The 16321-nt window shown below is 41.2% G+C and overlaps 1 protein-coding gene across 1 annotated transcript in view; it reads left to right on the forward strand.

Annotated features, from left to right (window-relative positions):
- LOC112617106 (CLIP-associating protein 1) overlaps positions 1-16321 on the forward strand; it is a 304277-nt gene that overhangs the window by 164698 nt on the left and 123258 nt on the right. Inside the window, exon 9 of the mRNA XM_025373821.1 lies at positions 14384-14536. Within this exon, the coding sequence (XP_025229606.1) occupies positions 14384-14536 (153 nt within the window). The remainder of the gene's footprint in view (positions 1-14383; positions 14537-16321) is intronic.

Raw genomic sequence — 16321 nt, forward strand, 5'->3', positions numbered from 1 at the left:
CCATTTGTTCCTTTCTTTTCCCCTTTTCTCCCACCTCTTCCCCACCATGTTCTCTTGTGTCCTTCCCTTGTTTCCTCCCACTGCTATCAAGAGGTCCATCGTCAGCTGGAAGAGAATCCTGGCCTCCATAGTCACAGCATATTTGTGAGCTGGATGGAAGGCCTGTGATGGGGCCCAAGACCCTGGCCCCGCACCATTCGTGCTCAGAAGTTCCCTGCATGGTGGTGTTTGTGCTCAGCAAGGCTGACTTTTTGGCATGCAGGACAAAAGGGAGCATGGGATGTTGGTGCTTATAAATTGGGTGTGAAATTTCTCACACAGTGGTTGTCTTTGGCATAAATTGGGCAATGTGATTATTACGTGGGCGGTTGGCTTGGGAGCTGGGGAATACAGATGGAAGCTGAAGGTAGTGGTGAGCAGGCCTCAGTGGTGGCCGAGATGATGGAGATGTGGTGTGTGGCACACTCACTTGACCTGTTTGGGCTAGAAAATAAGCATATGATCAAAGTGTGGGGACAGTTATCAAATAAGTACTTTCAGTAATATAGCTATAATTTACAAAAATCTCTTTAAGGATATCCTGTACCTTACATAGAATAATTGCACTTATCTGCACTTCCTCCTCCTAAAATATACTTGTTGAAACCTCTCATGATGTTGATTCCTCCTAAGCTTTGCTTTCTTCCTGTTTTTAGCCTGCAGTTGTGTGGCCTGTATACCCGGCCATGCATCAGAATGTCTGGACAATTATCTAGACAAATGATAGCAGGGAAGCTGAGTGCCATTTACATTTAGGTTTGTAATAATATCCACATATAATTAAAAGAATTTCAGAAAGCTAACTACTTTGAAATTTTGAGACAAGTTATTTTTGGTTTATGTTAACTCTTTATAATTATGTAAATACAGCAATGAGCACTCTAGATAGCTTTTGTTTTAAGTGTATGTATGCTATAGTTATCCAAAGGTCTTATTAAAATCATTGAAAATCATCAACTAAAATATGACTTTAACGTTTCAAATTGTAGGACTGGAATTATTCAGATTTGAATGAACATTGCACCAAAAAAACAGACATATTAATATTGATTGGACAAAATAAACCCAAGTTCTTGTGTGTGTGTGTGTATATATATATACCCTTAGAGACAAAAAGCAAAGGAAGGGAGCACAAAGAGACTGGTACTTTAATATCCAGAGTACCAAAGAGCTCCCTGGGGGTGAATTAGGGAAGATGGGAATAAACTATCCTTCCTGCTGGAATAGCTAGTCCCCGACACAAAACCCTCTGAGCACCTGAGCTGAGCCCACAGTATCATTTCCTGGAACGACACTCACACTGAAACATCCACAGGAACTCAATTCTCCATAGAAATATCCACCATTCCTCAACATCCACAAGAGCTCTTAGACCAGGCCCTGTGCGGGGTGTGGAGGGGGAAGAGGGGCAGCTAAAGCAGGATGCCCAGATGGCGGAGGTCAGTTCTTCTGCCAAAGCCCAGGAGAGCTTTGGTATCTAAAATATATATATATATATACACACACACACACACACACACACACATACACACACACACACACATATTCATTCATTCTCTCTCTCTGTCTCTCTCAGATAAATGCTAGGAGAAACCTTCAGATTCGTAAAGTAAGAACTAATTTTTTCCTTCACTACAATGGCTAATTCTTTTCATCCTATCCTGAGCTTTACTGAGCTATTGTAGATGTTTATAGTCATCATGTTTCCACAGAGACAAGCTTGAAAGCAGCTAGAAATTCATGACCAGAGAGTACAAAAGTCAATAGTGAGGTGAGTCACAAACTAGCTTTCTACCAGGCCCTGTGTGGGGCGGGGAGGGGGAAGAGGGGCAGCTAAAGCAGAATGCCCAGATGGATGAGGTCGGTTCTTCTGCCCAGAAGAGCTTTGGTATCTAAAAGAGGAAGATTCCTATTGATGACCACTTATTTCAGCCCCTTTCCCCTCCCTCTCTTGCTGGATGAACTCTGAGTTAAGTGACTGATGGAGGGTACTAGAGGACAGTCCCAGCTCCGCGAACCTGGCAAGTAGGAGAAGCAGAAGCAGCTCTCTTGGGGAAGGCTCTGTCTGTTTTCGTCTTACCCTGGGTCTGTCCGGTCCTGGGCAGAGTTTGAGGCACTAATACACTTAGGTCTGGGAATGATGGTCCTTAACGACACATGAAGCCAGGCTTTCAGTCTAAGAGCTCTTGTGGATGTTGAGGAATGGTGGATATTTCTATGGAGAATTGAGTTCCTGTGGATGTTTCAGTGTGAGTGTCGTTCCAGGAAATGATACTGTGGGCTCAGCTCAGGTGCTCAGAGGGTTTTGTGTCGGGGACTAGCTATTCCAGCAGGAAGGATAGTTTATTCCCATCTTCCCTAATTCACCCCCAGGGAGCTCTTTGGTACTCTGGATATTAAAGTACCAGTCTCTTTGTGCTCCCTTCCTTTGCTTTTTGTCTCTAAGGGTAAGTTTATAGTCTTTCTGACATATGTTTGGAGATACTCTTCTTCAAGACTGATCTTAAATACATCACTCTTGGCGTGTTGCTGTAAGTTCTTTTCTCTGAGGAAGGCTTAATATTAACAGGGTTAACTTAAACTGGGCCTCCAGTTTGGCCAAGAGATTCTAACTTCAGGAATCCTAACTCCTGGGCATGACTTGGGAACTTTGCCTTTAATTCTCTGTTCCGTAGTGTCCAGGATGGGCACACAGAGTAGTGGGGGCAGGGGGAAGCTGGCTCATTTTTTCATTATCCCGTCAGGAATTCCTTGCCTCTGCTACATCTGTTCAGCAAGAGTCTTTGGAATTTGTTCTCTTTCGGTGTATATTCACTGAGCCTGGTAGCCCAGGGTGTTCCTGAGTTAAGTAGGATGTACACACATTTAAAGCCTGTCACACTTTTAGTCAATGTTAAGTGGACCAAAGTAGTACGGATCACATCCGAGGGTTGGTTGGAAGGCACAGTGGATCCTTTCTAAATCTGTCTGGCCCTACTTTGGATTCATATGTCATATTGTGTGTGTGCTGTTAGGAAAACCTCACACTGAATCCTACGTGCTGTTGACTGTGTTCCCACGTCGGACTGTGCACTCCAGAGTGAGAACCATGACTTCCCTTTCTACATGCCAGCTCCCAACAAAGTACCTGGGACACAAGTGTGCTTACTAGAGAAGTGCTAGAGGTATTCAGAGGTGGTATGCTCTCCAGTAGCCTCCCAGTAGTAGAGGCTAGGGTGCTCTGGGAGTCCAGTTTTCTTACAGAAGTAACAAAATGATTACTTTGAGACCAAATCACCTGTAAGGTGACCCTGTGCTCTGGACTCGAACTTTCAAGTTCCAGGACATGGAGGGTTTGGAGAGAGTTTAAAACATTGATGCCACTTGATGGAAGCATATTCCTAATTGAGTTTTTTCCTTTTGCTTACAAATGACAAATTTCTTTCTTGTGACCCTGAGAAACTTGTCATTGAGACCTCTTAAGGACACTTGACAAGGGGGAAATGGGTACTTTCCCTTTGGAATCAGTTCTAGAGAAGGTGGTTTTAACCATGCCTTCCTCCATTTCTCTATAATGTCCATACATTTCTTTCGGCTGCCTAACTTGAATTAGGTGTATGGCCTTTTAAGCACATTTTTAAAGAAAATTCTGTTCCTAATTCCTCACTTCTGTTGAAATATTTTTGAAGAGCTGATTTTTTTGCATGCAAAGCATAGCACAAATAATGAGGGTGTAAAATAGCTGCCATTTGTCCAGTACTTATGGTTTTCCTGTCTTTAATGCATTTTGTCTAATCTGCATGACATCCCTTTGATATAGTACAGAGATGCTTTGGGTTGCCAGCAATACAGGCCTCATTCCAAGTGGTATAAGGGAGAAGGGGAGTGACTTGGCTCGTGGAACTAAGTCTGGGTGTGTGGGTCTTGCTGCCCTCCTTTGGACACATGCCAGGCATTAGGCCTCAACTCTCACTGCCTCTCACTCTACTTTCTTTTACTTTGCCTCTCTCTTGGGCAGGCACTGCCGTTGGTTGGCTCCAACAGCTCTAGGCTTGTACCTGCATAGCTCTAAGTCCACAAGAAGGGAGGTTCTAGAATTAATTGCTGTGATGGGTTGGGAGAGCCCGGATGCTGTGGCCAGGATCCACTGAGGCAAACAAAGGTGTTGTCACTCTGAGAGTGGGGGAGGTGGTTACCCAAGAACTGCCCTGGGCCGTCAGTAGAAGAAGGGGGTTGATACTGGGTGGGCAGCGCATTGCATAGGTAGACAGGATCATCCTTTTTTCAGACAGGGAAACAGAAGCCTATCTCTTTTCATTTTCTTTTTATACCTCACATGAGGTTGGTCTTGCTGAAAGTGCAGGCCTGTGACATTACAGCTCTGTCCCAGGGCAGGCTCACTGCCCAGTGCGAGCTGTGGATTTCTCCCTGCACAGAACCATCCCTGGGCTCCTCTGTTGTGAGTATGCCTGCATCTCTCTGGAGCCTGGTTGTAAGTTATATAGCAGCAGCCAGGGCCTTTTCCCCAAGACCCAAAGAGGAATTAATTGTGCCTTGATCTGCACCTGCAGAAGGCACTCAGCAGCTCTTACCCAGTGTGAACTTTGAGCTCCTACAGTGCCTTCAGGAGCAGGTATCTATGGAAGTTTGTTTTCTGCCCTCCTCACAGTTCATTTCCCTCTCTGGTTTCTGTTGGTGTTTTCCTTGCCTGTCTTTCCCAGCAGAAGGTTTTGTCCCTTTTTAACTCCCTTTGTGAAGGACTAGTAAAGCTGAAATGAATTTGTGAGTTGCCACCTGTCTGTGCTCCAGTTCTCTCTTCTCACATTATCTCTACCAGTGGTGTCATTGTTGAGATCGTCTTAAAATGCCAGCCCAGCTTTTTGGCAGCAAGCTTTTGGGCGGAAGGAATGAAACGTGATCCCTAACTGGCAGCTTGATTGCATTCCAGGCTCACTTCTGTGGTAGAGGATGGATTACTGGTGCCAAAGGGCAGAAGTAGCACTCTGCTAGCACCCTCAGAGCTTCTAGTATGCCATTTCCACTTTCGTGTTGTCAAAAATGCCAACATTTCCAGCCAAGTTGGAAATTTTTATGTTCCCTGTGTTCTGACAAAAGCCTTCTTTAATTTTGTAAACAGGGAGAGGAATTTTTGTTTCAGAATATGGATATTGAAGGATTTTTTTGTACAGAGTGGTAGAACCGGCCCTGTTTAACGCTGGTCCATATTGACTGGATTGGGGGTGATACGTGTACCCCGCTTCCCATACTTTGATGGAGAAAGGGAGGTAAAAACTTGGAAGAAAAAGTCTTTATCCAGCCGTTCAATTCATACAGTGTGTTTTGCACTTTTATACTTTTCTATTTATCCAACTTTGGTTAAAATTAAGAGGGAACAGTTGGGCAAGGAATATAGTTTAGATAATGAGCAAAAATTCCTCCGATATGTGAACATGGAATATCTTTCTATTTATTGGTTTGTCTTTAGTTGATCTTAACAGTGTTTTGTAGTTCCCTTTTGTTAAAGTTGTTAGGTGTTTTTATTGATGCTATTGTTAATTGTTTTCTTAATTTGATGTATAGAATATACAATGGATTTTTTAATACTGGTTTTATATCCTACAACCTCACTGAACTTGTTTATTGGTTCTGATTTTTTGCGTGCATTCTTCAGTGTTTTCTACATACCAAATCAAGTCATTTGTAAATGGAGATAGTTTTAGTTCTTCCAATTCAGTCTGCGTGCTTTTTTTTTTTTTTTTTTTTCTTTTTCTAGTCGGATTTCCCTGGCTAGAACGTCTACCACAATGTTGAATAGAAGTAGTGAGAGTAAACATCTTTCCTCGTTCTTGATCTTAGGGGGAAAGCATCTGGTCTTTGACCATGTTGTTGATGGTGTGTGTGTGTGTGTGTGTGTGTGTTTCTTTTTTGAGATGGAGTCTGGCTCCATTGCCCAGGCTAGAGTGCAGTAGCGCAATCTCAGCTCACTGCAACTTCCACCTCCTGGGTTCAAGCGATCCTCCTGCCTCAGACTCCCGAGTAGCTGGGATTGCAGGAGTGCACTGCCACGCTGGGCTAATTTTTGTATTTTTAGTACAGATGGGGTTTCACCATGTTGGTCAGGCTGGTCTGGAACTCCTGACCTCAGGCAATCCGCCCGCCTCGGCCTCCCAAAGTGCTGGGATTACAGGTGTGAGCCACGGCGCCTGGCCTGGAGGTGGTCTTTATCAGGTTGAGGGAGTTCTCTTCTAATCCCTGCTTGTAGTGTTTTTAGCATGAAAGCATTTTACTGTGTTTAGAGAATATGTTGTTTTTTGCCTTTTATTATATTAATATGACAACTATGATGTATACTGAACAAACATTACATTGCTGGGGTAAGTCGCACTTGGCCATAATGTTAATTCTTTTGATATGTTGCTGAATTGGGTTTGCTAGTATTTTTTTGAGGATTTTTAATGTTTACATTCATAAGAGATACTGAAGATACTGTACTTGAGAAATTATCTTAAACAAATAATTTTAAGTAAGCAAACATCTGCAGTAGGAATTAAACAACACAACGTGCGGAACACACTTAGCACAGTGCCCAGCACCTACTAAGCATCAGCTTATGGGAATTGCTTTTTTTTGGCAGATGGTCGTTTAATGTCGTGACTCAGAGCATAGGATGTTGAGTTGAACAGGCCTGGGTTTGAATCCTGGCTTCCTCCACCTCCTTGTTAGCGGTGTAGCTTTGGGCATATTGTGTCCGGATGCCTTAAGTTTTTTTATTTTTAAGACCAAAGTGACAATAGTCCTTCTCTCAGGGTTGTCAGGAGGATTTAATGTGACTATGCACAACCAAACCTAGGACCTGGTACACAGTTAAGTGCTGTGATTCTATTAGTTGTTACTTTTCTTGTTACTTTTAAAGATACTGACTGCAGTGGTATTATGAGGGTGAAAAATTGAAAACAATTCAACTATCGATAAACAGATGATTGATTAAATATAGTAAATGCACACAGTGTCATAGTAAGTAGTCTTTAAAATTGACTAGATTAATACTGATCTAGAAAAATATTGGTGGTGTGCAAAAAAGCAGTTTTTATACGTGTGTATAGAATTCATGTTTATGAATGCATTAAAGTCTAGAAATGCATATATATCAAATTGTTAGTTTAATTTGGGGAGCTTATGATTGCTTATAGTGGAACTGTGACTTAATTTAAAAATAGGTGTATGTTTTATTGGGAAAGAAGGATATACATTTCTTTCTAGCAGGAAAATTTGGAAGCTTAAAAAGTATTTGAGGTTTTAATTGTGTTTGTTGATTTGTCCTCAGTTATTTTCATAACCTTGTTTGAATTTATTATCTAATTAAGCCATATGCATGTTAAAAAAAGTAATAAAAGCTTCTAAAAAAGATATATGAGAAAAGATTTTCATCCATTCACAAATTTTGCCTTTCTTCATGTGGACTACCAGAATTAAATTTTTTTGACTGTCTACTGGTTGTTGGCCCAGACTCTGTTCTAGATGTTGTAAATACCAAGAAGAATACAAAGTGGTCTCTACCCCGGGGACAGAGAGACCAAACAGATCTGCAGCCAGCTGATTTCAGGGGGCGATGGAGTAAATGTTTAGCACACGCGTGGTCAGAGCCGAGCAGGGTCTCAGGCTAGCAGTAGACTTGTGTTTTCAAGAATGCATAGGGGTGTGTCTGGCAGACAGGACAAGAATTGCAGATAGTAGAAACAGCCTTTGCAAAAGGCCTGGAGCTCTGCAAATTCAAGAAGATATTTATGAAAAGCAGCCAGCCTTCGGGCTCATTATCCTGTCTCTGTGCAGCTTCCTCTTGAGAGAGCTAATTATAGTCTAGTTAGTAGGCTGCCACATTTCTTACTCCCTTGGAGAAGAATCTCAATTAGCAGGGAGTGGGTGAATCTGAAAGCCTGTCAGGATAGCAGCTTCTTCAAAGTGACCCTGCTGCAGTGAAGCAGATAGTTGTCTTTTCTTTAGAAAATGAGGCATTTTCTCCCCGTTGTGCTTCTGTCCGTCAAAGCCTGCCTCAGGAGAAGAGAAGGAAAAGCTTTGTAGTTTAGGTTCTGGCTTTCCTGGCAGATAGGCAATGAGCAGATATTTCTTAGTTTCTGTGACGTTTTGTTGGTCCTCATAGATGAGTGTTTAAATTTTCTAAGCGAACAGTATGGCCCAAAGCTTCTAATTCCAAGTTCCAGACCTCAGACTTGAGTTCATGTTTGTCTTTAGACTGATAGCACCCTGGGGTGATTCAGGGTTGGGTGAAAATTATAATATCACTCTGTAGAAATTTCATGAGTCATTTTTAAGTGGTTTATCCTGATTCTATAAAAGGTGGAATGGAGCTCAGATGATTTTTAAAGAATCAAAGGAGGTGATGCTTGCTGGGAACTGAAGGTTCCCATCTGCTTATTTCGGATTTCTACCTGAGACTATCAGATGAAAGAAGTGGCCCTCCGATGGCCGTCTTTGCAGTGGTGGCTGAAGATACAGTTAATTATTTCTTTGGGCTTAAAGAGAACTTCCCCTTAAGATGATTTTATGTGTAACACATGCTCTTGTATTATGTGAAAATGTTAAAATTGATGTAATGGCACAAGCCTGCAGTTAAAAATACTCAATTTCACACGTTTCTGCCTTAGTTAAAGCTCTAGAAAAAGAGGTTAGATACTGCCAGATGTCTGCTTAGCAGAAAAGCCTAAAGAAAATGGGAATCCAAATGGCTAGTAGAGTTCAGTACTGGTTAATTTAGCTGAGAAATACTGAATGTTAAACCTGGGTGTGAGACTCTTCATCTTCTGCTGTAACCATGGTCCAGTTGCAGATACAGCTTATTTGTCCAGTTAAAGAATGGCTCATTCTACATAGTAGAATTTCCTAGTTAACTGAAACTGGGTACCTTTCTGATGATCCAGCCCTCCTTTTAAATTTAATCTTAATTTCTGGTGTCCAAAAAGCTAGGAAACATAGGCTAAACTTATTTTTAAACAGTATGTTAGTTAAGTTTTCAAGTAATTGGCTCAGTTGGTTTTTATCCTCCAAAAGCCTTTGCAGGTGTTTCAGTTCAAAGCATTGTGTCCAGCTCTTAATCTAGAAAATAAATATACTTTTGTCCTTTGTTTTCCTGAATTTCCAATTGAAATGGGAAGTGTGAATTACATTCTTCACTAGCACACAGATCACTGAAAAATTGAATCTTAAGTTGTTGTGCGGGGTCATTGTGCTGTTATTGTACAGATATGATTTGACCCCTGTACTGTCAACCGTATTCTAAGCATTTTGGGTTTAGGTGTTTTTATGTGCATGTGTTTGCTTTTCGTAGTTTCTATTAGGCTATTAGGCCTTCAGCTCACTTATTAACATTACTTTGCACGTCCTCCTTCTCACTATCTCTGTAGTTAGTTGCTTCTAATCTGCTTAGGGAATCAGCTAAGTAAGCTTGTTAAATTTGTTTCCAAAGGGTAAGTAAAAAGACAGGTAGAACTCCTAAAGTTCAGTTTAAAAAGCCCTTCATTGGCTGCTTGGTATGCCCTTTCCTCCTTCCCTTCTTATTTTTTATTTTTTTTATTTTTTTTTGAGACGGAGTCTCGCTTTGTCACCCAGGCTGGAGTGCAGTGGTGCTGTCTTGACTCACTGCAACCTCTGCCTCCTGGGTTCACGCCATTCTCCTCCCTCAGCTTCCCGAGTAGGTGGGGCTACAGGCACCCGCCACCACGCCTGGCTAATTTTTTGTATTTTTAGTAGAGACGGGGCTTCACCGTGTTAGCCAGGATGGTCTCGATCTCTTGACCTCGTGATCCGCCCGCCTCAGCCCCCCAAAGTGCTGGGATTACAGGCATGAGCCACCGCGCCCGGCGTCATCCTTCCCTTCTTTGGGAGACATTTCATACAGGTGTTGGTGATGAAGGGCGTGCCTTCTCGGTATGGTTTGTGATACACTGTTGTGTGACATCTTCAGGCAGTTTAGACAAGTTATGATCAACTTTGAAAAATATATGCTCTTTGAGGACCGAAACGGAACTGCTTCCATTTTCTTCATGCCTTCCCTGTGCCTTATTTCCCGTATTGTTTTGTGTGTGTCATCTAGTACAGCAACATATATCCTAATTATGGTTCCTCTGGCCCCCAGGTTATTGGCCTATTACATGAGAATATAAAAAGAATGAAAGCTAAATATTTTTGCTTTAAACAGTCAGTCATCTTTTATAGAAATGGTAGTGTGAAAGAATTAAAACAGGAGAATAAATAATAAAATATGAGAAGAAGGTCTTATATTCACATATTTACCGTATCTACTGCTCTTTATTTCTTTATGTAAATCCAAGTTTCCAACTGGTATCATTTTTCCTTTTGCCTGAAGATCTTCCTGTTACATTTCTTGAAGTGCAGGTCTGCTGATGACAATTTCTGTTTGAGTTTTTATTTTGCCTTTATTCTTAACAGATGTTTTCACTGGATATAGAATTCTAGGTTACTTCTAGGTGAATACCATTTTCAAGCTGCCATTTCCATTGTGTTCTGGCTGGCAGGGTTTCTGATGAATTCTGCTGCTGCTGTTATGTTTGTTGTTCTGTGTACTATGTCTTCCCCTGGCTGCTCTTGTCTGGGCCTAACAGTTTGATTATGGTGTGCCTCAGTATGCGTTTCTGTGTGTGTGTCTTGCTTGGGGCATGCAGCTTCTTGGATCTGTAGGTTTCTAGTTTCTCTCAAATTTGGAAGTGTTCTGGCCATCATTTCTTAATCTTTTTCTGTCCTTCCCCTTCTTCCCCTTGTCCTTCGGGCCTGCAGTGTTGTGTGTGTTAGACTGCTGGATATTATCCTTCAGGTCTCTGAGACTCCATTCCTTTTATTTATTTTTTCAGCCTATTTTGTTTCTGTGCTTCTGTGCTTATTTTGGATAAATTCTATTGCTATATGTTTAAGTTCCCTGATTTTTTTCTTTACTTCTGCAATGTCTAGCCTGCACTTAATCTCAATCAGTGAAATTTTCATTTCAGATAATTATGTTTTCTTAAAATCTGTAAGTTCCACTGGATTCTTAAAAAAACTTTCTTTTTTCTTATGAATATCTATGTATTCTTTTAATATTGAACATAGTTATAATAGAAGTTTAATGTCTTATCTCATCATTTCTCAGAAGTTTACTATTTTCTGATTTTTTTTGCCCCTCCTGATTATGGGCCACATTTTCCTCCTTCTTGTCATGTTTAGGAAATTTTTTTTTTAAGGCTTCTCTGTACATAGTGAAGGAATTTTATATTAGATGTTGTGTATTGTGAATGTTACCTTGTTGAGTGTCTGTGTCTTGTTTTATTTCTTTTAGGAATATCACGCTTTGTTTTGGCAAAGCAGTTAAGTTACTTGCAGGTCTTTCTAATGCCCTGTAGGCCTGCTTTTAAGCTCTGATAGGGCAGATTTCATTTAACTTTCACTCCAGACATACTTCAATCTCACTAAGACCTGACCTCTCTGGGGGTCTCCATTGAATGCCTTGGGTGGGTCACCAAGAACATTCCACTTTGGCTGGTTGGAGCTTCCCTACTTGTGTAAACTCTAAGAGTTGTTCATTTCACACCTTCTTGGTCATTTTCTGCCTTGCTTCGTGGAAGTTCACTCACACATGTGAGGCCTAGAACTCAGCACATTTCTGTAGCCCTCTTTCTGTGTAGCTTCCTGTAATTTCTAGCACCCTCAACCTCTCTGAACTCTGTTCTTTATTGTCTGCAGTATCTAGTCTGCAGGGCTACTAAGTTTAATTTGAGGTCCCCTTCCCTGTACTTGGTGACCTGGAAATTATTAACACCTCCAGACAGAAAGTTGGGGTGATTGTATAGCTTACCTTGTTTGTTTCTTTTCTTGCAGGGAGAAACAAATAAATCTATATCTTTATGCAAATTAGCTGAGCAGCCAAGTTCTGCACTGCCTAGTATCCAGTGCCTGCACGTAGTTCTTTCAGATATACTCTCAGGTTTTCTAGCTATTTATTGCAGGAGGTTAAGTCTGGTCCACACCTAGTCTATCACTGATGCAAGCAAAAAATTTCAGGAATTCCATTGAAATTGGTCCATTGAAAATAATTCTTGGCAGCTGAGTACTGTTCTAAATGACATGCCTGCATGTGTTAGAAGACCGAATTAAACATAATTTACATGAATTTGTGAGTGAAGCATGATAGTGTCCTCATGTCTCCCATTTATTTTTTACCTGTCCCACAGACTAGAACTGTTCCTACTCAGCAGAATGATTATGGTTTAAGGTAGTAGAATAATGACATCTGTTCAGATGTTCTTAGAGCTCCCCAGAGGACAGATAGGCTGAGTGAGATCTGTCCTTGTCACCGCTAATGCTGACAGTACTCAGTGGGTGACTTCTCCTTTGGGTTGTTCTTATTCTTTACGTTAGACTTAAATTTTCATTTTGGGAAGGCCATTATGAACCACTTTCTGAATCCACGGGAAGTCTGTGCTAATAGCACTGTGCATGTGAATCAATAAAAAATGGATGTATGGGTTGAAAGAACCATCTTGAAATAGCATGGCATAACAAGACAATCTGGGGGATTTAAAGGCACAGTGAAAGGAGCTAATTTGCATAAGGACATGGATTTGTGAGGATGTCTTTCTCTCCTCCTCCCCCTACCCTGTGTTGAATAAACTGAGCCTTGTAATTTGGAGTGCATTGTTGTTGAGTTTCAGGGAGCATTGGGGTCTTGAGTAGACACAAGACTTCGCTGTTGATAATTTAGCTTAAGAAGCGACTAGATCAAGGAAAACAGGAATTCTGTATATTTTTTGGATCACAAAGATTTATTTCAAACTTATTGGTAAAGAACTAATGCCCCTTTGAGAAATCATGAATATTGCCAGCTACAGATGTTGGTTTTTGTTTTATTTAAATTACTCTTAAGTTCTTTGTTTAGCCTCCTAAATGACTCACTCTTATACTTGATGCATAAACTTTAATTTTGCATCATTGAAGTGTTGTTATAAATTTGTTGATTTTTAAGAATCCAAAGATGTTTCTTTTTTCTTGACACAGGGTCTTGCTCTGTCACTCAGGCTGGAATGTAGTGGAGTGACCCTGGCTCACTGCAGCTTCAGGCTCCTGGGCTCAAGTGATGCTCCTGCCTCAGCCTTCTGAGTATCTGGGACTACAGGCACATGCCACCATATCTGACATATTTTTTTATTTTTAAGAGACAGGACCTTGCTATGTTGCCCAGGCTGGTCTTGAACTCCTGGCCTCGAGCAGTTCTCCCATTTTGGCCTCCCAAAGTGGTAGGACTACAGCTGTGTTTTTTTTTTTTTTTTTTTTTTTTTTTTAATTTTAAATGCAACTTGAGGAGTATTGATTGAATCCACTGCTGTTTAAAAAATTTAAAAGTTAATGAGCTTATGAAAAAAATGTTCATCTTCACTAAAAAAGAAATGCAACATAGAAGATGAAGTCTTTTTTCCACCTGTCAGATTGATTAAAGTTTAAAAATGGTAATATTAAATGTTAGCAGTGGTGTGGAAGGATGAGTACTTCTTTGAACTTCTAGGGGAAATGTACATTTATATGACCTCTCTGATAATTTTGGCACTATGCATCAAGAACTTTTACACTCTTTGACCCACTGTTGTTGCTTCTAGGGTTTTCATTCCTAAGACGATTGGAAATTCAAACAAACAAACAAAAAATGTAGGAAGGCATTTGCAATATTGCATTTCTAATGGTGAGGAATTAGAAACACCCTAAATGTCTAACCATAAGAGTGCTTCACTTGTGCCATTTTCCAATTACAAAGTACCATACAATTATTAAAATGGTGGTTATGAAAAATATTTCATCACAGAGGAAAAATTTACATATTTGAAGTAAGCACTATTCCAATATGATACATACTCATCTCAGCTGCTACTTTAAAATACCCAAGTGACCAAGTACAGTGGCTCATGCCTGTAATCCCAGTACTTTGAGAGGCCAAGGTGGGAGGATTGAGTGACAGTAAGACCCTTTATCTTAAAGAAAAAAAAAAAGCATGGATGGTCAGAAATGTCCCAGAATGTGAAAATAACTGTTTCTAGGTGGTGGTTTTATGAGAGATTGTTTTCTTCTTTTTATTTGTTCTGTTTTTCAAAATTTGAGTGCAAAAGTATTCTGGGTATGTGAAAGCAAGTATGATCTTTGTAGCTTCATTCTGGGCTTAACCTAAGGCTTTCCAGACCCTAGAGGGGCACCTCAGACTCCAAAAGAGTATGCAAAAGTATGAAAAAGTGTGTGTGTGTGTGTGTGTGTGTGTGTGTGTGTGTGTATAGTTTTTGTTTTTTAAAAAACATTGGTTTCTGTGCTTACTGTTCAGATAAAAATTTCGATGATGAAGATTCTGTGGATGGTAACAGACCTTCCTCTGCTAGTTCTACGTCATCCAAGGCGCCACCAAGTTCTCGGAGAAACGTTGGAATGGGAACCACCCGCCGGCTTGGTTCATCCACCCTGGGATCCAAGTCTTCAGGTTAGTCTAAGCTCTGTGTGGCGTTCTAGGGTCAGCTATGCCAGCTTTTCAAACCAGAGATGCAAGTACTTGCCTGTGGTAGCCCTCAGAAGTGATACAGTCCCCGTATGCAGCAGGTTTCTGCCTGCTATTCTTTAATTGAATTAGCATTGCAGTACTGATGCTGATTAGCTGGTAAGTTGTAAATTTGAGCTACTGTGTTGACTTTTGCCACATTCTGCTAAGGCGGAGCCTATAGAAGAAGGAAACTAGCACAGAGGAAAGCATAGCTCCGAGATAAAAGCAAGAGCGCACCCTCATCGCATTGTTTAGTTATCTGGATCCAGCAATGCCTGAAACCACTAGGGGCGTTTTAGACAATTTCTATTTAACAAGACTGAGAATAATCCAGAAGTCACACTGTAACTCCTGTCTTTAAAATACATCTTGTGGACCGGCCCCTAGGTATTGGGGCGTGTGTGCATGCTCCGCATGCAGGTCGGGCTGTGGGTGGTGGAGACAGCCACCTCTGCTCCAGTTCCCGGTGAGCCATGGTGAGGTGGCAGCTGTTGGTGTGTCTGTTGGATGGTAGCGTGAAGTGAAGCTGGGCCAGCGGGAGGTAGCTCTGTGGGAGTGGAAGGCCCATGTTTCTCTACCTGGACTGCAGGCTCTTCATGCAGGGAGGGCAGAGCTCAAGACCTCAAAGACAATCTGTAGAAAGCTGGGTAGCAGCAGCTCCACAGAAGAGTGACCAGACTGTTAAAAGAAAAACAAACAGAAAACGGCAACCACAAAAAACCCCATCCAACAGGCCACAACCTCAAAGATCAAAGGTAGATAAGCCCACAAAGATGAGAAAGAATCAACACAAAAGCGCTGAAACATCTTTTCCTTCAGATAACCGCAACCCCTCTCTAGCAAGGGCTCAGAACTAGGCTGAGACTGAGATGGCTGAAATGACAGAAGTAGGCCTCAGAATATGGATAATAATGAACTTCACTGAGCTAAAGGAGCACGGGGTTGGGGTTAGGGTTAGGGTATTCACATAGGAAGAGAGGAAGTCAAACTATCTTTATTTGCAGATGACATGATCCTATATCTAGAAAACCCCATTGTCTCAGCCCAAATCTTCTTAAGCTGATAAGCAACTTCAGCAAAGTCTCAGGATACAAAATCAATGTGCAAATATCGCTAGCATTCCTATACATCAACACCAGGCAAGCAGAGAGCCAAATCGTGAATGAATTCCCATTCACAATTGCCACGAAAAGAATAAAATACCTAGGAATACAACTAACAAGAGAAGTGAAGGACTTCCTCACGGAGCACTACAAAACACTGCGCAAAGAAATCAGAGACGATACAAACAAATGGAAAAACAGTCGGTGCTCATGGATAGGAAGAATTAATATTATGAAAATGGCCATACTGCCCAAAGCAATTTATAGATTCAAGCTATTCCCATTAAACTAACATTGACATTCTTCACAGAATTAGAAGAAACTATCTTAAAATCCATATGGAACCAAATAAGAGCTCATATAGCCAAGACAGTCCTAAGCAAAAAGAACAAAGCTGGAGGCATCACGCTGTCCAACTTTATACTATAAGGCTACCCCTAACCAAAACAGTGTGGTACTGGTACAAGAACAGACACACAGACCAATGGAATAGAATAGAGAACCCAGAAATAAAGACCCCACGACTACAACCATCTGATCTTCAACAAACCTGATAAAAACAAGCAATGGGGAAAGAATTCCCTGTTTAATAAATGGTGCTGGGAGAACTGGGTATCCCTATGCA

Source organism: Theropithecus gelada, unplaced genomic scaffold, assembly GCF_003255815.1.
Source record: "Theropithecus gelada isolate Dixy unplaced genomic scaffold, Tgel_1.0 HiC_scaffold_15883, whole genome shotgun sequence".
NCBI lineage: Eukaryota > Metazoa > Chordata > Mammalia > Primates > Cercopithecidae > Theropithecus > Theropithecus gelada.